Below are 24,315 nucleotides of genomic sequence, written 5' to 3' on the forward strand. Positions count from 1 at the left end.
GTGAAAAGCTGCTTGGGGTCCTGATTGGCAAAAGGACTAGGAATAGGTGCCTGAGGGGGAATATGAGGAGCTGCAGGGGCGGCTCTGGGATGGTGTTGCTGTGGTGTAGTGTCAACTTCACTGTCGCTGCTATGGATAATAGGTTCAATTGGAGCCTAAGAGGCATCTGGCGCCGGGGGATGGGTTTGGTAGGCAGGTAGAGGACTCTGGGAAGTGGAAGAGTCGGTGTCCGAGAAGGAGGTAACAGAGGTAACTTTGGCTATGGACAAAACAGGTATGGTCTTGGGTGGAGTCAGGGTTAACTGAGTGAGGAAAGTACTGAGGGTGTTAGTATTTTCTGGGAGAGGAATAACAGGACAAGCTGAATCTGGGATATCCGGTTTTGATCTGGGAGGAACCCAAGGAATAAAACTAGGGGGTCCTGTATGGTGGTCAGGTGTTGGAAAGTAGGTTGAACCATGGGTTTTTGCAGGGAAATAGGAGTAGGTTGGAAAACAGGTTGGGAAGAGACAGGGTAAGATGTATGGGATCGCTTCGGTTTCGGGGATCTGGCTTTGAGAGAAGCTAGATGTCTCTGTTGGTCCTGTAACTCCTTAAACATAGCAGTGGGAAAACTATGTGGAGTTGAATACTCATGGTAAATCGGGGTTGTGAATGACTCAGGGAAGAGAGTAGGGCTGGATGGAAATGGTTGAGTTTGGGCCATCCTGAGTTGTTCTTCCAACAGTTTCTTTTCCTTTTCTCGGCCAGAGATGAGAAAGGAGGCATATGAGGAATCTTTCACCGTCATAGCTATAGTCATTAGCTCTTGGTTGAGAGATTCAATCCGTGTTTTGAGGTAACGGATGTCGGATTCATTCTGCCGGAGTGCAAGAGTATGATGCTCTTGGTATTGGTTCTGGACCAAAGCATTTTCTGCCTGCCAGTTAAGCTGTGCTTCAACTGTGGAATTGGCAGCCATCTGTCCCATGTTGTCAAGGACATTAGGGGGAGTGACTTTCCATTTGTGGCGGCGACGATCAGCATCTTCATAGTCAGCAGTGGGAGGGAAATTCCTGCTGATCCCTTCTGAACTAGAAGCCATAAAACAAGGAATGGGCTGCTGGATCTAAGTCTGCCACAACATCAACGGGGGATCCGTTGGAGGGGAAGGCGGAGCCGGAGGTAACTCTGGTTTACAGTAGGGCGTGACCGGTGGAGGAGATTGAGCTGGTGGTGGAGAACAGCAACCTAAAGAACAGGGTTTGTGATTGCCATAGTCCACTATAAATTGGTATCTGCCACGATCTTCTCCAAGTGGTCCGACATTTGGACAGCCGGCTTGGTGGCGGAGCCATAGAGAATCTGGCTGGCGCTTTTTCTTCTTTGGCTTTGAAGGTGGAGGAGGTGGAGGATCTTCTTCGAGATCATCGACGTCGTCCATCCAGGCTGGGAATGCCGTAGGAATCATAGAGCACATGTCTACAGGCTTTGGATATGTGACAAGTGTGCGGCCATCTTCAAGAGGCTTGTAGACAGGGTTTGTAGCCGTCAGAGGTGGAGTAGCAGCTGGGATGTTATGAGTGGACTCGTAAGCCGTGATCCATGACTCAGAATGAGTTTGAGCGGTACGCTTCTCGTCGATCCTGGCGAGGACATAAGTGATAGTAGGGATCCGGTCCTCTCCAACTGAACGAACAGGGCTGCATCATTACTCGGAGAATCCGGATTAAGGTTCATGGCATGATTTTGGAGTCCGTAGGCACTGGTAGTGAAGAGTGGCTGCTATCATTGTCTCTTTTCGAGGCGCACTGCCAATCAGATCGTAAACGCCAAGCATCGGGCAGTTCGGATCTTGCAGAGAAATGTTGTAGTTGGGATACACCGTGAAAAGTGCCATCGTTGAGTGGTCCGAACGTCCGTGATGGTCGTACGCGGGAAATTCGTAATCGGTGTCAGAAGATTAAGGCGCATGGCTACTGGGAGACCCTTGCGACCGTGGAAGGTAACGACTATTTTGACGGCACCAAGATGGAGATGGGTGTAACCTAACTGGATCCATTGCCAGATCAGCTCAGAACTGATGTTCACAGGGAAATATTGCTCTTTACCACTAGCAGTGACCTGGTTCTGGGAGAAAGGAGGAGCCTGGACGTACTCCTTTAGACCTTGAGTCTTTTTAGGAGATATGATCGTCCTGATCTTCCTGGTGACTGAGGTAGAAGACTGGGGGAAAACATCATAAGGGTTTATGATGGGGAAGTTGGTTAGGTGAATTTGTTGTTCAGCCGGGGTATAATTAAGTTCATACAAGTAGGCTACCTTAGAGGCATGGGAAGATTTAAGAGTGACCGGAGCAGTAGGAGGTTGTAAACTCATGATAGTAGGAGGGATGTCTTCCGTCCTTTAGAGATGCACCGGACTATTATCTGGCATGAGATGGGAACAGTAAACATAATGTATGGCGAAAAATGTCCTTTTCTGACCAGACCGGAGGTAACCCGAGTGTGCCGGGATTTAGAGCGATCTCTGTCTGCAGACCCACACCTTACTCAAGGGACGTTACCAACCTGGTCGGAGAAGACCACCGTACACCACACACACATATTTCTGATGCAGAGGATCCGTCGAAGACGGCATCTGCAGAGCATACTTAGGCGGCATAAATGGAAATCATCAGCACAGATAAGAGGCCAAGGAGCAGAGCTCCGTCGAACAGAAGGCAAAAGGGATTACTCACAAGGCTCTGATACCATATTCAGAGTTTTCATATTCAGTGCGGAACTTGGTTTCAAACTAAGCAGACGAGCTGCTTAAATAGACAAGCATACTAAATAAAAACAAACTAAACCAAGGTTACTAACCAAGGTTACTTTAAGACTTTAGGACAAACCACAGTTACTTTAAGACTTTAAAACAAACCACAGTTACTTTAAGACTTTAAAACAAACCACAGTTATTTTAAGACTTTACAAACCAACTCTGTTGACAAAAGCAATTACAGGACAGATTGGAATAGTAAAAGACAAGACGGGAAAACCGATAATGACAGGCACTAATCGGCGAAGTCGGTGTCACTGGTGTAAGGGATGAACATGTCCAAGCTGCATGGTCCACTTCGGAACTCCAGTGTGTTCGCTCATGATTCGCCGAATGATCAAGGTCTTCGTAATTCAATTGTTGACGCCCCAAGTCATGACGGGTGTCATGGAGAAGGCAAGCTGGTAGGGTTGCAGGATCAACATGGTTGTAGGAGCACATAGTGGTCATGAAGGTGTACCATCGTTCTTTGTGAGCCTCGGAATCATCACGGTGAACAAAGAGATCTTCGGTACTGGTGCCATGGAGAGAGAAGGTCGGATCATAGGCAATAAGATTGTGATCCAGGATGGGAGGTGTGACCAAGTGATGATGGATGAAATCAGGTGGTCGATGGAAAATATAGGTGACGAAGGGGTCGTCATCAAGAGCAGAGAGGGACAGAAGCCATTGAGGTATGGGAGCAAAGAGGCGGAGAAAACGAGCTAGATACTGAGGTCTTTGGAGACGAAAGTAAATAGTGCCAATAGGATTAGAGAAAATGGTGGAGACTGTACTCAGATAGTGATAGAGAGTATGACGGTTGAAGGTAAGAGCAACTGTGTGAACAGCAAGAAGGTGCCCTTGGTGGTTATCGGCAACTCCAGTGGACTCAGATTCCTATTGATGTCTTCATCGCCCAATTATACAATGAGATGATTGGACCCATTGAGAACAACAGACTCAAGGCCCGAGAAGAGTACTTCCAGATGAAGTGTTGCTCTTTCCAGAAGAATGATCTTGCTAAGCACTATACACGGATGTTGGACCGATTTTACATCCTTGGAGGATTGAATGACCCAAATATGAAGCAAGTGTTCCTCAATTCTTTCCCCGACCCTTTGGGAAAAGAGGCCATAAAATCCTTGCACCATTTCGGCCTCCAAATTGATCAAGCTCCTATCGGTCGTCTCTATCAAGAGATCCTTAGTGCTATGCAGAAGTTGTGTGATCAGCAAGCATTCTTCCAACAATGGGAAAAGACCACCCATAGGGTCACAGATGCTTGTGACACATCCCATCTTAAGATCAAGTGCAAAGACAAAGACTGTTCTTGTCCATCTAAGAAAAAGTCCCACTTCTCCAAGTTCAGTTCCCGACCAGAAAGGATCCCCAGGAAGGATGGAAATCACAGATCTCATCGGTTCAAACGTAAGCATCAGCATGGGTCTCAGCAGAAGCCCTATAGGTTCTTCAAACGAAAGAAATTTCGGCAGAAGACCTCTACAAAATGCTATGCGTGTGGAAAAATCGGCCACTTTGCTCGTAATTGCCCTGACAAAGCTAAGCAAGCCAAATTAATGCATATGCTTACCCCCTTTTCCATCACTGATGATCCAGATGCAGATGTTGAATCCCTCTACTCTGTAGATGATGACTTCTCCCCGGACTTACTGTTTGTCCTTGAAAATTGGGAAGAAGAAGACTTGGATACCTCTTCCTCACCCGACTCCGAGTCCGATGGATTTGACCCCATCTACCCGATGGCCTCTTCTTTGCCCTCTCCTAACCCTCCTAAGTCACCAGCTTTTGCTATCACCAAGACCCCACTTCCTCAAGCTAGCGTCTCCATATCTCCTATCACATGGGACCGTCCTATCAAAGTTATTGGCTACTTTGATACAGGTTGTTCCACAACCATATTAGCTCCCCATATCCTTCCTCCGGATTGTTGGAAACCTCACAAGCAGTTCTTCACTGCAGCCGATGGTCAAACCTTTTCGGTCAACCTCATCTCCAAATACCCTATCCGTTTCCAAATATTTCCCTCTCTTACCTTATGTCATACAGTCCTAGGATCCTCTCTTCCCGGTCGTGATGCCCTTATTGGTTTTGACATCCTTTGTCAGTTACCCCACCTCCGATGGAGTATACATGGTCTCAGCCACAAGAAGCATTTCATCCCTTGGACAACTATTCCTAATTTGCTACTAATCACTCCTATTGCAGATGTTAAAACACAATTATTCCTCCGCTGTGGTGCGGAGAATCATGCAGACTTCCTTACCAAGTGTGATCATCCCCTCTGGCAGAACCAGAAGTTCTTCATCCGTCTCCCTTTCAAAAAGAATGAGGATGCAAATCCTACCAAAGCCAGTCACTCTGGTATGAAGCCTGAACATCTCACCAGTGCACGACAAGAAGTTGCCCTCCTAGAAGCTCAAGGCCTTATAGAGAAGACATCTTCCCCTTGGGCTTGTGAAGCCTTCTATGTGAACAAAAGAGCTGAACAGAAGCGTGGCAAACTCAGACTTGTGATCAACTACCAGCCCCTCAATGCATTTTCGGCTGACGACAAATTCCCATTACCTACACGGCCTGCCCTTCTACTTCAACTTTCCAAGGCGAAGATATTCAGCAAGTTTGATCTCAAAGCGGGATTTTGGCACTCGAATTCATCCGGATGACAGTCCAAAACCGGATTCTGTATTCCCGGTGGACACTTCCGGTGGACAGTTCTCCCCTTTGGTCTCAAGGTGGCTCCTTCCCTATTCCAACAAGCTATGCTACAGGTCTATGCTCCCATTCAAGAACATGCTTTGATCTATATAGACGACATACTCCTCTTCTCCGCTACAGAGGAGGATCATGCTCTTCTACTTCAGCAGTTCTTAGACATCACCATAGCCTATGGTATAATGCTCTCACCCACAAAGATGGAAGTTGCAGTCGACACTATTGACTTTCTCGGTGTTACTATATCTAAAGGACAATTCCAGCTACAACCACATATTGGCCGCTCCCTCCTCGAATTCTCAGATGGCCCCCTCACTCGGCAAGAGTTGCAGCAGTTCCTCGGCATCATCAATTATATGACCGAGTTCTTACCACACCAGGTCCGATTCACGCATCATCTTCACCGACTCCTCAGAAAAGATGCACCACCCTGGTCCTTTGTTCATACCCAGGCAGTCAAAGATCTGAAAGCCCTGGCCCAGTCATTACCAACTCTACAGATCCCATCTACAGGACTTCGTATTCTACAGTCAGATGCCAGTGATACCCAATGGGGTGCAGTTCTACTTGAAGAGTCTCCAGCCAAGTTACGACGTGTATGCGGATACCGTAGTGGCATGTTCAAACCAGCCGAACAACACTACCACTCCACATTCAAAGAGATTCTTGCAGTCCGTCGTGGAATTGAGAAATTCCAGTTCTTCCTTATTGGCCATACATTCCAGATCCAGATGGATATGACCGCCTTCCCAAAGATGTTACAGTTCAAGCAGAAGCAGCTCCCTGAATCTCAGCTACTACGATGGGCACAGTGGTTCTCACAATGGTCTTTCAAGGTTCGTCACATCAAAGGCAAAGATAATGTCCTTGCAGATTTCCTCTCTAGGACCAGGAAGACATTACCATTATCTTCTTCCATCCCTGCCTTTTGCATGCCCCTCACCCCTGGAGCTTCCTCATCTTCAGCTCCACCACAACCTGATCCACCTGACCCACTTCTTGACCTCTTACCGGCTCTTCCAGCATCCCTCTTCAGTAATATCTCCCTTCGTACTCTCAGGACCAATAGCATCTCTACCTACCAGTCCGTTCTTATCTCTATGGTCCATAATAATGGCCTTCAGTATGATTGGGTAGTCTGTCACCCAGATTTCCCTTTCCTTACTCCTTTCACCATCAACCCGGCCCTCTTCGATAAAGAATGTGTCGTGTTCTTCTGGCACCTTCTTGCTGTTCACACAGTTGCTCTCACCTTCAACAGTCATACTCTCTATCACTATCTGAGTACAGTCTCCACCATTTTCTCTAATCCTATTGGCACTATTTACTTTCGCCTCCAAAGACCTCAGTGTCTAGCTCGTTTTCTCCGCCTCTTTGCTCCCATACCTCAATGGCTTCTGTCCCTCTCTGCTCTTGATGACGACCCCTTCGTCACCTATATTTTCCATCGACCACCTGATTTCATCCATCATCACTTGGTCACACCTCCCATCCTGGATCACAATCTTATTGCCTATGATCCGACCTTCTCTCTCCATGGCACCAGTACCGAAGATCTCTTTGTTCACCGTGATGATTCCGAGGCTCACAAAGAACGATGGTACACCTTCATGACCACCATGTGCTCCTACAACCATGTTGATCCTACAACCTTACCAGCTTGCCTTCTCCGCAGCACCCGTACAGCTTGGGACGTCAACAATGAATTACAGCACCCAGTCATTCAGCGATTCATGAGCGAACACCTGGAGTTCGAAGTGGACCATGCACTGGACATGTTCATCCCTTACACCAGTGACACCGACTTCGACACAGATTAGTGCCTGTCATTATCGGTTTTCCCGTCTTGTCTTTTACTATTCCAATCTGTCCTGTAATTGCTTTTGTCAACAGAGTTGGTTTGTAAAGTCTTAAAATAACTGTGGTTTGTTTTAAAGTCTTAAAGTAACTGTGGTTTGTTGTAAAGTCTTAAAGTAACTGTGGTCTGTCCTAAAGTCTTAAAGTAACTGTGGTCTGTCCTAAAGTCTTAAAGTAACCTTGGTTTAGTTTGTTTGTATTTTGTATGTTTGTCTATTTAAGCAGCTCGTCTGCTTAGTTTGTAACCAAGTTCCGCACTGAATATGAAAACTCTGAATATGTATAGGGGAGGAAAATATGCTCAGCTCCAGAGCTGGATACATGAATTACAATAAATAGACTTTTGGACCTCCCAAGCTAGTGGAATTCCAATGCCTAGGAACAACCCATCATACATAGAAACAAACCCCAAAACATTGAAACTAACCCTAAGAAAACTGAAGACTTGTTCCGAGACTTTGGAACTACAAACAAGACTAAAATAATAGAAGCAATAAACCTGCCTAGGAAGATGAAAAGGCATAAATTAAAAAGCTATAAACCTGCCTAGGGACTACAGACAAGACTAATAATACTTGAGGAAACATTAAGTAATCCTAGGAATATGAAGAGGCATAAACTGAAAGCCAGCCTTTGTGGGGCCAAACTTGATACCCCAAGAAGTCCACGGTTTTACTGTGAGGGCTAGAGTTACTTCAGTCCAGGCTGGACAGAACTTGGCTGAACTCGAACTTGGGCTGGACTTGAACCTGGGCTTGGCTGGAACTGGGCTGGGCTTGAACCAGCCGGATGCTCTGCATCAATAGCTCTATACTTTGCTTCAACACTGGATTTGGCAACTGTGGTATGTTTCTTGCTTCGCCATGTAACCAGATTTCCTCCAACAAACATATAATACCCTGTAGTAGATCGACAGTCACTAGCCGAACCTGCCCAATCTACAACTGAGTAGGCAACAAGCGCCATATGTTTATTTGGGTGATAAATCAGCCCCTTCCCGGGGGCTCCCTGCAAATACCGAAAAACCCGAATGGCTGCATCCTAGTGAGACTTATAAGGGGATTGCATTAACTGGCTGAGAACCCCAACAACATAAGAAATGTCTAGTCTAGTGCCTGTCAAATATAACAACTTTCCAACTAAGCTTCTGTAGACCCTCACCATCATCAGAGCCAAACTTGTGATTAGGATCCATAGGAATATCAACTGGTGTTGCAGCAAGCATACCAGTTTCGGTCAAGAGGTCTAACACATACTTTCTTTGGGACAGGCTGATTCCCTTTTTACTTTGATAACCTCAATCCCAAGGAAGTATTGGCCCAAATCTTTAGTCTAAAAATGCTGCTGCAAATAATTTTTCACCTCCTTGATCCCACTCTCATCATTTCTTGACACAATAATGTCATCGACATAAACAACAAGGACGACCAATCTCTCTCCTTGGCGGCGAACAAAAACAGAATGGTCTCAGAAGCACTGAGATAAACCAAAACCAGTCACAATGGAACTAAACTTCTCGAACCATGCACGGGGAGACTGTTTCTGCCCATAAATGGCCTTGTGCAGTCTACACACACGCCCACTATTCTCCCCCTGAGCAACATACCTGGGAGGTTGCTCCATATAGACTTCTTCGAGTAAGTCACCATAAAGAAAAACATTTTTAATGTCCAACTGGTACAAGGGCCAATCGAAATTTACAGCCATAAAAATAATAAGGCGAACAGAATTCAGCCTAGCCACAGGAGAGAAGGTCTCAAAATAGTCAACACGATAGGTCTGGGTATATCCCTTAACAACAAGGCGGGCTTTGAGCCGCTCAACAGATCCATCAAAATGATACTTAATAATGTACACCCACCGACACTTGACCAGGTCTTCACCAGGAGGTAAATGCACCAACTCCCATGTCTGGCGAGTCAATAAGGCATCCATTTCCACATCCATGGCTTGCTTCCAAGCAGGGATAGCAAGAGCCTCAATGTGGATGTGAGGAATGGTATCAGTGGACAAGGAAATAGCAGGATGGAAGATGAGATATAAAAACAAATTGGTCAATGGGATAGTCAACTAAAGATTTTTGAATACATGAGCGTTTACCTTTCTGAGTGGCAATAGGTAAGTCATCAGGATTCGGATTAGCTGGTAACTCAGGAAGAGTAGGTAAGCTTGGATCTCCACCAAAGGTTAAGGACGGTACAGAAAGCGATGTAGAGGGACCAATATTATCTATATGGAGCTGCCCAATGTGTCTCTTGCTCCAATACATTGTAGTGGAGAAGTGGATATGGGGACAACAACAGGAATGGGAGGAGGGTCAAACACAGCTAATGGATCACTAGGCACGGTAGGTTTATCAGAAAAATAAGATGTACCTTCAAAGAAGGTTACATTCGCACTAACAAACTGCCTTCAAGTCAGAGGGTCATAACACTTATATCCCTTTTGAGTCCGAGAATAACCAAAAAAATATGCATTTGGTTGATTGAGGGTCCAATTTATCACCAGGAAGGTGAAGGTTATGAACAAAGTAGACACACCCAAAAACTCAAGGAGGCAGACTGAAAATCGAAACACTTGGAAATAAAACCGAAAACGGAGATTTATCGGCTAGGACAGACGAAGGCATCCGGTTAATCAAGAAACAAGCAGTAAGAACTGTATCACACCAAAAATGTTTGGGCACTTGCATATGCAACATGAGAGTTCATGCAACCTCAAGTAAATGCCTATTTTTCCGTTCTGCTACCCCATTTTGTTGAGGAGTATTGGACAACTAGTTTGATGAATCATTCCGTTCGCGACACAAAAGCAAGAAATCTTAGTTTGTACAAATTCCAACGCATAATCAGACCGAAAATTTTTAATAGAAGTATTAAACTAGGTCTTTATTTCATTGCAAAAGTTTTGAAATACATGTAAAAATTCAGACCGATCCTTCAAAAGATACAACCATGTAGTTCGGGAATGGTCATCCACAAAAGTGACAAAATACTGAAAACCATGTCTATTACTTGCACAAGGACCCCACACATCGCTATGTACTAAAGAAAATAAGGACGTACTATGGTGCATAGAACGAGAGGATAAGTAGCACGATGATGCTTACCCAACTCGTAACCCTCACACTCTAACCTATCTAAAGATTTAAACTGCGGAAATAAAATCTTTAATCTAGACAAAGATAAATGTCCTAGCCTGTAGTGCCATTGAAAAGGGGACTCTCCACCAACAGTAGTAGCAGTAGTTGAAGCAGACGGAGCATCACCATTCAGATAATATAGTCCATCTTTCTCATACCCTCCACCGATCATCTTCCTCGTGTGAAGATCCTGAAAAATACAGTGAGAAGGGAAGATTGTTACTGAGCAGTTTAAATTTTTAGTAAGTTGACTAACGGAAAGGAGACTTAATGGAAATTGAGGAACATGTAATGTAGAGGAAATGGAGAGGTTAGAATTAAGACAAACAATGCCATGCCCAGTAACAAGGGTGGAGGAGCCATTGGCCACAATAACAGGAGGATTGTGAGAGTTAGATGAAATAGAACTAAAAATGGAAGACTTACCAGTCATGTGAGTGGAAGCCCCCGAATCTATGATCCAGGGTGTGGAAGTAGTGGAAAAGAAGGTAGCAGGTGTACTTGCATGGGCCAATGTGGCGGTGGAGGTGGATGACCCAGAAGTGGAAGTGGATGACTCGACTCTTGATATGGTGCATCAGCTGCTGCATCTCATCACAAAGATTAGTGGATGAATCTCCCTCGGCTGAACCAGATTTAGTGTCTCTGGGTGTAACAAAATAAGAACCATCTTCAGGAGCCGCATGATTGGCCAAGTTTTGAGCCTATTCAGGCTTCCCATGCTTGGTCCAACAAGTGTCAACAATATGATTAGTCTTCCCACAATAAGAACACAGCCGGGCAGCCTTGTCAATATGTTGTCCACCAGAACCACGACCACCAAATCCTCATTCTCCCCTTGAACCATGGCCTCTAGTAGTAGTAAAAGCAGAATTTTCCTTGGTGTCAAGTTTGGAACTAGGGGAAACAATGCGCTGCCGCCTAGAGTAGGTGTCATTCAAAGTAGGGACAGACTCACCAGCAAGTGGATGTCCTTTGACATTCTTCAAACTAGGATTCAAACCAGCCAAGAATTTGGATACAAAAAACTCATTCCTTTGGGCCTTCAACTTCTCAATATCAATAGTAAGCGGCTGGAACACATTTAATTCTTCCTTCATGCCCTTAAAAGCATTGTAATACTCCTGAAGAGATTTGTTGGATTGCTGAAATTGGAATAACTTCTCATAGAGGTCAAAGATACGGGTCATACTCTTCTCTTGAGAGTATGTTTCCTTTAGGTCATCCCAAACTCCCTTGGCAGTGGTGTGGAACATGACATTGGCAGCAATATCCGGTTCCATGCTGTTCCATTACCAAAACAAGATAATAGCATTCTCCTTCATCCAGGTACTGTAATCCTTAGAATCGGATGGTGGAGGATCAGAAGTGATGTGGCTAAGTTTGTCCTTAGCTATAATATAGACACGGACAGCTTGTGCCCAAAGCAAATAGTTGGAATTACCCTTCAATTTAATGGAGGTGATCTGAACATTGACAGTATCATGGGGAGTCTTTGAATCAGCCACAGTAGGACACACACTTCAAGAATCAATAATGAAGACGAGCTGAGCCAAGGGGCAGCAATCGACTCAGCAACTCACAACCAGAGGAAGCCAGCCAACAAGAAAAATCAATGCAAGGGGCTTTGGAGAAGAAAAACAGGGCTTTCAAATATGCAGCAAAAATAGGACACTGCAGTAGCAATCGACCATCAGAAATAGTTCGAAGGCATAGAACTTCATAACTGAACACAGAGCTTCAACAATCAGCTTCCCATTTGAGATTGATAGTTGTCAGGGTTTTCTATTGAGATCGATCCTTGCAACATTGATTGTGGTTGATGTAGACATCCAGTCAGCAACTAGTAGCAGGTAGATAGTAATAAAAACACTCCATTAATTATTGATAGGAGTGGATTTAAAACATAGTAGAAGCAGCTATGGGTGGCTGCACACCACAAGGGGAAATCAAAAAAAGTAGATCAACAGAAAATCAAGGGGAAACTCCAATCTGATTAAGAGTTCTCTGATACCATGTTATAATATCAGGGATTAGTTAATCAGACTAGAGGTAGAAGAAGAAGAAAGAAGAAAAGAAAAAGAGAAGGAATCCACGCAAATCCCAATGGAGGAAAGGACCTGCGGTAGAACAGAATGTTCTGTTCTACCGCAGGCCAGCCACAGCTATATTTATAATAAAACAATAAATATTGTTAGGACAAAACTGCCCCTACATAAACCGACATAATGAACAGCTGAAATAAACTAAGGTAAAAAGACCTATCTGCCCTTATAAACACATATTTCAACGGCTGTAATACTCTTAATGCAAAACTGGAACTCATGAACATGTTAGATGAACAGTGTTTGCATTTTCTTAATTATTGTTTGATATCAATACTTTGCTGGATCCTTTTTTTTTCTCTGAAATCTGAAACCTATTATCTAATTTGTAGATTATTACAAAGTTGTGAAATCGTCTGAGCCTAGGGAAATGGGATTTTACTGGGGTTACAAAGTGCGATATGCTTCCAATATCACCTCTGTGTTCAAGCAATGCCCATATGAGGTATCATTTGTTTCCATCCATCTATTTCTTTCAAAGCTGTGGAAATTCAGTTATTAGCATCATATCATTTCTGTCATTTATAGGGTGGATATGATCATACGATTGGAACATCAGAGCATGGTCTCATTGTTAATTCATCTGAGCTCACTCTACCTAAATTCAGGTACCTTTTATTTGATACAGGTAATAAATTCTGAAACGATAAATTTTTAGTGGTTGAACCAACCAGTGTACTGATACATTGCTTTATCTAGTTTAGTGTGTCATGTAAGTAAGTAGTTTTAGTGTTGTAAATTAAATATGCATTTAAGAAGTTTCCTACAGTGGACTCAGTTTCGAGTGTATGTGTTAGAAGATTAGAGAATAATGTAGAGTTGAAAATAGGAGAATGGCTTGAGTGAGTTGTTTGTTCACTCAGCCCCTTCATATATATCATTCAGTAATAAGGCAAAATTTCAATATTGTCCTTGTACAACCGACTATGCTAATAACAGGGAATAAACAAGGAAAAAGACCAAAAATACCCTTCTCGGGTTACATAACTCAACACTGCCCCTCAAGTTGGGGCATAGATATCACACATGCTCAACTTGACTAGACTAGGATGAAATAACTTTCCACTTAGCCCTTTAGTGAATACATCAGCAAGTTGATCATCAAACTTTACAAAAGGTATACAAATCTGCCCACTTTCTAACTTCTCCTTGATAAAGTGTCTTTTGATCTCCACATGCTTGGTACGATCATGTTGCACTGGATTGTGGGCAATGCTGATTGCTGCTTTGTTGTCACAGTACAACATCATTGGACGATGAACAGAACCACTAATGTCCTGGAGTAAACTCTGAAGCCACAATAACTCACAAATGCTCTTTGGCCATGGCACGGAATTCAGTTTCAGCACTGGACCTTGCCACCCCATTTTGCTTTTTACTTCACCATGTGACAAGGTTACCTCCTACAAAAGTACAATAGCCTGAAGTGGATTTCCTGTCAGAGTTACCACCCCAATCAGCATCTGTGTAAGCCTCAATGCGAAGATGATCATGTGGAGACAGGAGAATCCCTTTTCCTGGAGCTGACTTTAAGTAATGGAGAATACGAAGAATAACAGTCATATGAGTGGAGTAGGGATCATGCATGAACTGACTGACCAAGCTTACTGCAATGCAATGTTCGGTCTAGTATGGGAGAGATAAATTAGTTTTCCCATCAACCGGATCACCATCCTTCTCTTGCAGATGAGTGGTTGCTTCCAGAAGAGTGTCACATGGATGTAATGTAGTCCTAGATAGGTAGGAGACCTACTAGGAGCCAAGTAAATCAGAGTTTTTAACTATGCTGGCCGAATGGGACAAAATAGATAAACTAGGGCAGAATTAGGGTTAGGGTTAGGGTTTTGAGCTAGGGTTTTATTTGGTAATGATGTGCAGATTTTTAGGAGTCTATTAATGTAAGTTTGGTTTGATTTGGATGAAGTTGGAAATCTAGGGTTTCGGGTTAGAGGCCTTGTAAAAATGGAGTGTTTTCAGGATCTAGGGTTTAGGGGTGGATTTTGGGAAAGGGGTTTATAGAGTATTAATGGGCAGGTCTAGGGGGTTTTTTTGGTATAAAGAAGTTAGGGTTTGGATGAGTTACAAAATTCTGCAATTTAGAGCAGAATTGGATTTAGGGTGTTTTGATGGACAGATTGGGCTGCAACTGAGATTGAGTGGAGGGATAAGGTTGGACAGATTTTAGAGTGAGGTTAGGGTTATGGGAATCGATTAGGGTTAAGTGGAGGATTAAGAAGAGGAATGAAATTGCAGAATTATAAAACTACTTACTTGAATTAACACTGATCTCCAATAGTAGCAGATTGAAGAAAAGCTAAGAGAGGACCTCCCGATCTACAAGATGCAAGGAGTCACTGGGGATTCCAGTCCTTCAACCTTGATATTACTCACAAGGGGGGGTCTTGATATGACACACAAGACAGTCTCTGAAGAGAGAAGTAGCAGCAGCAAAGACAACAGCAAAACGATATTTTTTATTAATCAAATTCGTATACAATGCTGACCTCCCTTACAAACTTATATAGAAGACTAAAAAATAGACTTAGACACTAAAAAGGAAAGGCCTAATCCTATCCCTAACCTATTAGGTAACTTAAACTGATTAGGAAACTGAAATAGACTCAAAATAGAGTCCTAATCCAGCCCAACTAAACAACTAAAAGAAAAACTAATAAAATCACTTAAATTGAACCATTGGTTGAACCAGTTCAATTTAAAATACCAAATAAAAAGTTAAGTATGGAAATAAAACTAAGTATGGGAGCTAATCCCGTATGCAACCTATTTACCCATATTTTAGGCCCATAAAAGTGGCCTATTACATTAGAAACCCATGGGATCAAAGGCCCAACATGTATGTAACCCAACCCTAGACTTATTCCTAATAAAAGAAGCCCAGTTTGGTGATAAATCTGCATCAACTCTCCCCAGCTTGAAAAAATTCGTCCTCGAATTTTGTAGTCTTGAGGGGGAATCAACATGTGATTAGCAGTTTTGACCATCCCCAAATAGAATTCCGATGAAGCAGGAACATTAGGAATATAGTCTTCAAGGCGTGGAGCTTTCTCTTCGAAGAACCATGGTGGCATGGGTTCTTTCTTTGAATCAGCAACAACTGTCAATGTTTCGTCCATAGAGCCTTCAGTGTTAGCAACCTTCTCATCTAATGCGTGAGACACAAGCTCCACCTCTTCAAGAACAGCATCTTGAAGGTCATCGTTTTCCTTTGGAATGCTCTCAATCAACTTTTCATCTTCTACTGTTTCAGCTTTGTCTACTTTGTTCTCTTCAATGTATACCTCTTCAGTAGAATCTTGTACACGTTGAACTTCCATCTTTGAAGCTTCAAACATGGTCTCTTCTTTTTCGTCACAATTCATTGTTACTTCATCTTTATCTTCAACTTCCTTTGGCAATGAAAATTTGTATTCTCCATACCTGTATTCCTTGTGAGCTCTTTACCTTTCTTCCCTGTGCCTTCTATGAGGTCGGTGAACTTGAGAGTGTAATTGATATATGTCCTTTTCCATTGGTATGTTGCTGTTCCTTACTGGAGTAGTTTGGTGTTGCTCAATTCGTTGCAACGTTTCACTTATAGCCCTTTGACCAGCATGAAACTGCTGAAGCATCTCCAGAATTTTGTTCAAAGAGTCGATGGAGACAGAGGTAATGGGCTGGCCATGCTCATCCATGGCTCTGATACCACTTAATGTAGTCCTAGATAGGTAGGAGACCTACTAGGAGCCAGGTAAATCAGAGTTTTTAACTATGTTGGCCGAATGGGACAAAATAGATAAACTAGGCAAAATTAGGATTAGGGTTAGGGTTAGGGTTTTGAGCTAGGGTTTTATTTGGTAATGATGTGCAGATTTTTAGGAGTCTGTTAATGTAAGTTTGATTTGATTTGGATGAAGTTGGAAATCTAGGGTTTCGGGTTAGAGGCCTTGTAAAAATGGAGTGTTTTCAGGATCTAGGGTTTAGGGGTGGATTTTGGGAAAGGGGTTTATAGGGTATTAATGGGCAGGTCTAGGGGGTTATTTTGGTATAAAGAAGTTAGGGTTTGGATGAGTTACGAAATTCTGCAATTTAGAGCAGAATTGGATTTAGGGTTTTGATGGACAGATTGGGCTGCAACTGAGATTGAGTGGAGGGATAAGGCTGGACAGATTTTAGAGTGAGGCTAGGGTTATGGGAATCGATTAGGGTTAAGTGGAGGATTAATAAGAGGAATGAAATTGCAGAATTATAAAACTACTTACTTGAATTAACACTGATCTCCAACAGTAGCTGATTGAAGAAAAGCTAAGAGAGGACCTCCCGATCTACAAGATGCAAGGAGTCACTGGGGATTCCAGTCCTTCAACCTTGATATTACTCACAAGGGGGGGTCTTGATATGACACACAAGACAGTCTCTGAAGAGAGAAGCAGCAGCACCAAAGACAGCAACAAAACAATATTTTTTATTAATCAAATTCGTATTCAATGCTGGCCTCCCTTACAAACTTATATAGAAGACTCAAAAATAGACTTAGACACTAAAAAGGAAAGGCCTAACTCTATCCCTAACCTATTAGGTAACTTAAACTGATTAGGAAACTGAAATAGACTCAAAATAGAGTCCTAATCCAGCCCAACTAAACAACTAAAAGAAAAACTAATAAAATCACTTAAATTGAACCATTGGTTGAACCGGTTCAATTTAAAATACTAAATAAAAAGTTAAGTATGGAAATAAAACTAAATATGGGAGCTAATCCCGTATGCAACCTATTTACCTATATTTTAGGCCCATAAAAGTGGCCTATTACATTAGAAACCCATGGGATCAAAGGCCCAACATGTATGTAACCCAACCCTCGACTTACTCTTAATAAAAGAAGCCCAGTTTGGTGATAAATTTGCATCAAGATGACATCCTAACAACCCAATCTCTGAGAGTAGGTCTAAAACATAATTCCTTTGGGAGAGAAAAATGTCGTTGGGAGAACGAGCAACTTCAATCCCGAGGAAGTACCTGAGCTGTCCTAGATCTTTAATTTCAAATTCTCGTCCCAAGAAGGTCTTCAGGTGGGAAACTACCTCTGAATCATTACCAATCACAATTATGTCATCGACATAGACTATAAGAAGAGTGACTCTATCCCTATTTCGCTTGATGAACAAGTTGTGATCCGCATTACTCTGTTTGTATCCTATAGAGATCATTGCTTTGTGGAACCTGCCAAACCATGCTCTAGGAGATTCTTTCAGTCCATATAATGCCCTCTTCAGCCTGTAAACTTTCCCATGAGTCTTGTCACAAGAAAAACCTGGAGGTACCTCCATATAAACCTCCTCCTCGAGCTCTCCATGAAGGAATGCATTTTTCACATCCAATTGTTGCAAATCCCATCCTAGATTGACAACATATGACAACAAAACCCGAACAGTGTTCAACTTTGCAACTGGGGCAAATGTCTCTTGATAGTCAATCCCATAGGTCTGAGTAAAGCCCTTGGCCACAAGCCTGGCCTTATATCTGTCCACTGTTCCATTCGGCTTCTGGTTGACAACGAATGCCCATTTGTAACTTACTGGTTTCTTGCCCGAATGAAGAACCACCAACTCCCACGTCTCATTTTTGGATAAGGCTGTAATCTCTTCCATCATTGCTGCTTTCCACTTTGGATCTGCAATTGCTTCTTGCCATTTTTGAGGAATAGAAACAGAGGAAAGAGAGGACACAAATGCACGATAGGAAGGAGACAAAGCATTATAGGAAACAAAATTGGAGATGGGATGTTTGGTGCAAGACTTAATGCCTTTGCGGGCAGCAATAGGTAAATCAAGTGAGGGATCCTTACTAGGTAATGTACCAGAGTCTGGATCTGGATCAAGTTCTGACGGTTGGAGAAGTGGTACAGCAGTGGTAGTCTCAACTTGCTCTTTGTGCACTCGGGTGTAGAATTTATCAATAGGAATCTGACTCACAGGTCTACGCTCCCCCTGAATAGGAATGGGGGTTGACATTGGAGGTTCAAAAGGTGAAGGCTCCCCTTGAATAGGTGCCGGTGGAAGAGCAGACACATCTTCAAACACTGGATCATACTCCCCTTGAAGAGGTGGCTGAGAATAATATGGCAGGGACTCATGGAAAACAATATCCATGGTAACAAATGTACGCCGAGAGGGTGGGTGATAACACTTGTATCCCTTCTAGGAGGCGGAGTAGCCCAAAAAGATACACCGAACTCTCTGAGGATCGAGCTTGCCATGAAGATGATGGTTGCGAGCATAGCAAACACAACCAAATATTTTTGGGGGGACCACAAAAGAAGAACCTGGAGAAGGTCAACAGGGGCAGGGCCATCAAGGACAGGGGTAGGCAGATGGTTGATGAGGTAGGTAGCAGTGAGGATAGCATCACTCCAATATGGAGAAGGAACCTGCCGTGCAAACATAATTGCCCGAGCCACTTCCAAAAGGTTCTGATTTTCTCTTTCAGCCATTTCATTCTGGGCCGGGGTGTCTACACAGCTGGTCTGATGAAGGATGTCATTTTCAGCCAAGTAATTTTGGAACTGGCCTTCCATGTACTCCCTGCCATTATCACTCCGCAGAATTTTTAAGGTGGCATTGAATTGAGTTTGAACCATACGATGAAATAGTTGAAAACATCGACAAGCCTTACTCTTGATTTGTATATCTTTGCTGGAAAAAAAATTCCAATTTCAAAACAGACAAGTTGTATTATTTAGTATCTATTTTTTTAAATCTTATGTAGTACTGGTAGTGTTATTGTGTTCTGCTAATTCAGTTACTTAACACATCCTTAAATCACCTAATGATAGATAACTCCAGTATTATTTTTTAATTCACATGAATTTTGTTGTCAATTTGTGAATTGCTTTTATTGATCCTTGCCTTTTGTAACTGGTAGGGTGTTGGTGGTATGCCTTTGAATTAATGTCTGTTCACATAATGTCTATTTCTAGAGCATGGTTAGTAACATGTCAAAGATGGAAATGAGAATGCACACGCTTAACTATTTAAATTAATTTGGATTAGTGCCAACATGTGGTAATGTGGTTCTGCTTCTAGCTATCTATCAATAGGGGAAGATAAGAAAACCTGAAAAAAGTTCCAGTCAGATAACCTAAATTATATTCATATGCACCATTGATGCTTATATTGTAATATCATCAAAATGAACCTCTCATTCAATGGCTACTTCTCGAATGAGTATAGCCTAGAACCGGTGGTGCAGGATAAGCCAACAATCATTGGGTTTTGGGTTCTTCAGGTGGTCTATCAAATGCTTTTTTAATGTGTGTGTCTGTGTCTGTGTGTTGGGGGGGTGGGTAGGGATACAATATCCGACCTATGCTACAGAAGTGAATAGTACCAAACATTATTTCATTCCAAAGGATGGTCAAATAAGCAAGGATAGTAATGAAGTGACTTTGTCAGTTTATCCATGAACATTACCTGGAGGAAAAGAACAAAAGAGGAAGGGTGGGTCTGGTGGGAGAGGGGAGAAATTACAAGCCAAGGTAATCACAATTTGTAAACCCGCTTTTCACTCAAATTTTCATTCAAGTTGTAACTTGTAATAATTTTCAAATGAGCCCAAAAGTAGCTATTGATTATTACAAGCCAAAATAACTTGGCATTCATGTTAAGTTATCTTATAAGCTAAGAAACCACCAAATGAATTACGTTAAGAATTCAAGTCTTCAATGGCATTGGGAAACTAAAACTCTTTACATTTTTTCTTCCAATTAATCTATAAGCAATTGAAAGCCTAAACAATTTCCCGTCTATGTTGCATGGATTTGAATGCTAGTGTCAAGTGCCAGTTTGTGTATAGGAGTAGAAATCTGTCTGACCGCTAAATCTTATGACATGATTACACCATTCAACTAGGTACTGTTCCTGGACACGTCATTTACGTAACAATTATATATGATTTATGTGAAAGGGAAAAAGTGCAGTAAGCGAGCAAATTAATTGTTGTCTAGGTGCATTTGTATTTATATCAAAATGGAAACATGTAGCACTAAGTATTTAGTAGTGGAGTAGAGTTGCAGCATGATATTAAGAACACCAAATGTGAAATTTTACCAAAAATCTCATGAGTTAAAATTCTAAAGAGAGTGGGATTGTAATCATCTGGGGGGACATGAAACAGGCAGGGAAACTTTGAGGATATGCTAGAGAAATGGCTCTTAAAGGGCCAAGAGGATTTGTTTGCTGCTTCCTTCATCTATTGGTCTATTTTGCAGGAAAGAAACAGAATGAGTGTTTGAAAATCATTTGAAACCAATTCATAGGTTGTCTTTAACACTAGGAATCTTTTTGTTTTTTTGGCTTCTTATAATAGAGTTTAAGATACTGCTGCACAGGTTACATGTAGAGATTTGGGAGAAATTTTTAACTGGTTTGACCTTATATTTTTTTGTATATTTGTGTAGCCTAGGTTTTTTTGGGTAACCCTCTATAAAGAAATCTTTATGCTCCCCCACACCCTCCCAACAAAAAAAAAAAAAAAAAGAAAGGAAGAATAAGGAATACATACTAGAGTTAAATATTGTGTGCATGTCATATATATGGTGCATACTTCATTCCTCGTCAATTTAGGTAGGAGTTGTAAAGCGCCCACTTGGAGTCTTTTTTTTTGGGGGGTGGGGGGGTTGCGGGTTGGTTATCATTTAAAGTTTTGGGTCAATGAATAGGGGGACCATGCAACCATTGAGGGAAGTAAAGTCTATCACTAATTCTGTTGGCATTTTTAGTTCTTTCTATATTATATTGATACTTTGGATTAGGTTTTATGAGTTTGGATTTTGTTTTCTTGTTTGGTGGTGGTGGTGGGGGAGGGGGGGTTGCATGTGTGTTGGTCATAATTGTTTTGCTGATGTTTTTCATTATCTTTCTTTCAATTTGAACTTAGTAGGCAAACTTATCAAATCTTCTTTGACATGCATACACATGCTGCACAATTGCTATATACTTTGTGATCCAGTTGAGATGATTACTTACTGGTGTGCCTATGCTTTCATAGGCACTTGTTGATTGCTTTTGGTGGACTTGCTGGGTTAGAGGAAAGCATTGAAGAAGACAGTAAATTAATGGTAAAACATTAAGTGGAGCTTTCTTTCAGCATGATTAAACTTTGTTCAACATCTTGTGGCCATCTGGTTTTATATGATGGAGTTTCTGTGTCTAAATTATATTCACCAAAGAAACTTTTAATTGCCTATGAACAATGCTTTTGTCACTTTACGAAGGGTCACTTTTGCTGTTTCTGAAGTCCAGATAGCATTTTTAATCATCTCATATCCATCATCATTTATAAAATCTCCCTGGGACTTCATGCTTCCGTATTTTTTTGAGAACCATTACTTCCCTGCTCCTGTATTTGATTTTTGGTTTGGTACCAGGTTTTGCGACATTTTTTTTTTGGGGGGAGGGGGGCGGGGTTGGGTTCAAAGACTGGTGTCATGACTTTGTTTACTATCCTAAGAGGGAAACCATGTTGGCTGTGATTTTGCTTGATATCAAGTTTGTTGCTTTTTCAGGGAAAAGATGTGCATCAGGTTTTTCATTCATACCTAAATACATGTCCTCATCAAGGGAGTAGAACAATCCGAACTGAGGTACCCTTCTGTCATGCCCATTGATTTATTGATATATCAATTAATCTGTTCATCAAGCTGGTTCCTTATTGTGCAATTATTGTGCACAGGAAGCCATTTTCATATCCCTGCAGTATTTTCAGGAACCAATTAACCGTGCAGCGCAGAGATTTGAACATCAGAATCTGTCTAATCCATGATATTGAGTGCACAGAATTGATGAATCCAATGACATGATCCCTAGTGTACCATGATGCCCACCATTTGTGGGGAGAAGTCAGCTTTGATCTTCCTCCCCCAAACAGACAAACCCAGGAGAATATGAAGAGAAGAATGATGGGTTTGAAATATTTCTTGTGGAAGCATCCTGATTCAACAAGATGGGCTCCCTTGTAGGCTGGGTAATTGCTTTTTTTTCCCTACTAAAATAGACATTGCATTTGAATATTTTTGGAACTATGCACTTTGGATATGCAATATAAGGCCTGGGTCTTTGTATTTAGATGTCTGTTGCTCCTTTCTTTGTGGTTTTATAGATTTGAACATGCTATTCATTACTATTGAAAGGCCTAGCCAACTTAGAGATTGCAATAGGGTTGTACACTGGAGCTGCACAATGAGTTCCATTTTCTAGGCATATAAACTGCCCTGTAAGCTGTTTTAAACTATGGGAAAATAATGTATACACTAGAGGATGTAATGAAATCATACACACTAGTGTCTTATCGATCGTTGGATCCCTCTCTCAGCATTTCAGCCGTTCAATCCAGCCATTGCTGCAACCCTATTTTTTTCCCACTGTCTCTCTCTCTCTCTCTCCCTTTCCCTCCCGTATCTCCCATCTCGGGCGCTGCAACCCAAGCCTTCCACCCCATTGCCCTCGTCTCTCCCTCACCTACTCTCTCCCTAATCTCCGATGCTGCAACCCACGCCTCGCCTCCCACTGCTCACTGCCTTCTCGTCCCCCTCTCTCTGCCTCCTACTCTCTCCTCTTCTAAAGCCCTAGGTTGAACATGGTCCACGAATCCACCATCTGATCACCGGCAAATGGCGAATTCACCACAGTACTCCCCCACACTCTCGCAGACTCTCTTTAAGCATTTTAGTGGGGCTTATGAAATCCCTAAAGCGACCGTAAAGCAATCTAATGATGACATATCAGTGTAATTCTCTTCAGACGGAATGTTGTAGACCGTTGTTAAACCAAAGACGTTTTATTGCCTTTTAGTTATTGGATAGCAAGAGGAAAGTTGTGGATTTCTTCAAATAGTCACGTTGCTGCTCTTCATAAAGATCAAGTATTCGGGTAGGAGTTCCTCAGATTGAGCTCAGGAAGAACAATGTCGCCTGTGATGCCAAATATTCTTCTTGGTCTTCTCTTCTTAATGATTGCTCCCCATCAATCAGGTTCCATTACCAAAACCCATTTGATTCCATCAATGATCAATCCAGCCTGCTCTGGGTTCTTCAGTTGTAGCTTGGAAGTTATATATTGTCGATCCATGGGTTTATCGTAGAGGAGCAGAAAACTTCTTAATTGTTGAATGATTGCTAATTCTTCCACTGGATATTGTAGGGAGAGAGAGGGCAGGGAGACCAGTGGGTTGCAGAGAAAGAAAGAGGGGCGATCCGACAAAATGCTAGTATGGATCTCAAAAGGACAGAATTTAATAAATTGCTAGTATGGATCTCAAGCAGGGGAGGTACATGTTATTTGCCAAACTTCACGGATGAAAATGTAATTAAAACAAACCTTGGGGGTATGTGTAAATTACCCATATATTATACTTACTAAAAAAATTTATCCATATATTATATTATATGATATAAAAGGGTGGTTTTTTTATATAAAATATATATTATATACTATATAATATATATTATATATTATATACTATATAATATAAAAAGAAGACTTTTGTTATATATAATTTAATATAATATAATACGATATAGTATATATTATGTATAATATACAATATAGATAGTCAAACGTGTGTGTGTGTAAGAGAGATACAGAGAGGCAAAAGGGTACCAAAAAATGATACCAAACAGAGCCTGAATACGAAAGAAGATGG

General features: G+C 42.0%; 1 protein-coding gene across 1 annotated transcript in view; it reads left to right on the top strand.

Annotated features, from left to right (window-relative positions):
• Window positions 1-22,772, top strand: part of LOC122647650 (putative methyltransferase C9orf114) — a 42,996-nt gene extending 20,224 nt beyond the window's left edge. The window contains exons 7-11 of the mRNA XM_043841010.1: window positions 12,951-13,063; window positions 13,147-13,226; window positions 21,664-21,733; window positions 22,181-22,258; window positions 22,348-22,772. Of these exons, the coding sequence (XP_043696945.1) occupies window positions 12,951-13,063; window positions 13,147-13,226; window positions 21,664-21,733; window positions 22,181-22,258; window positions 22,348-22,437 (431 nt within the window). The 3' untranslated portion in view covers window positions 22,438-22,772. The remainder of the gene's footprint in view (window positions 1-12,950; window positions 13,064-13,146; window positions 13,227-21,663; window positions 21,734-22,180; window positions 22,259-22,347) is intronic.
• The last annotated feature ends 1,543 nt before the right edge of the window (window positions 22,773-24,315 follow it).

Source organism: Telopea speciosissima, unplaced genomic scaffold, assembly GCF_018873765.1.
Source record: "Telopea speciosissima isolate NSW1024214 ecotype Mountain lineage unplaced genomic scaffold, Tspe_v1 Tspe_v1.0107, whole genome shotgun sequence".
Lineage (NCBI taxonomy): Eukaryota > Viridiplantae > Streptophyta > Magnoliopsida > Proteales > Proteaceae > Telopea > Telopea speciosissima.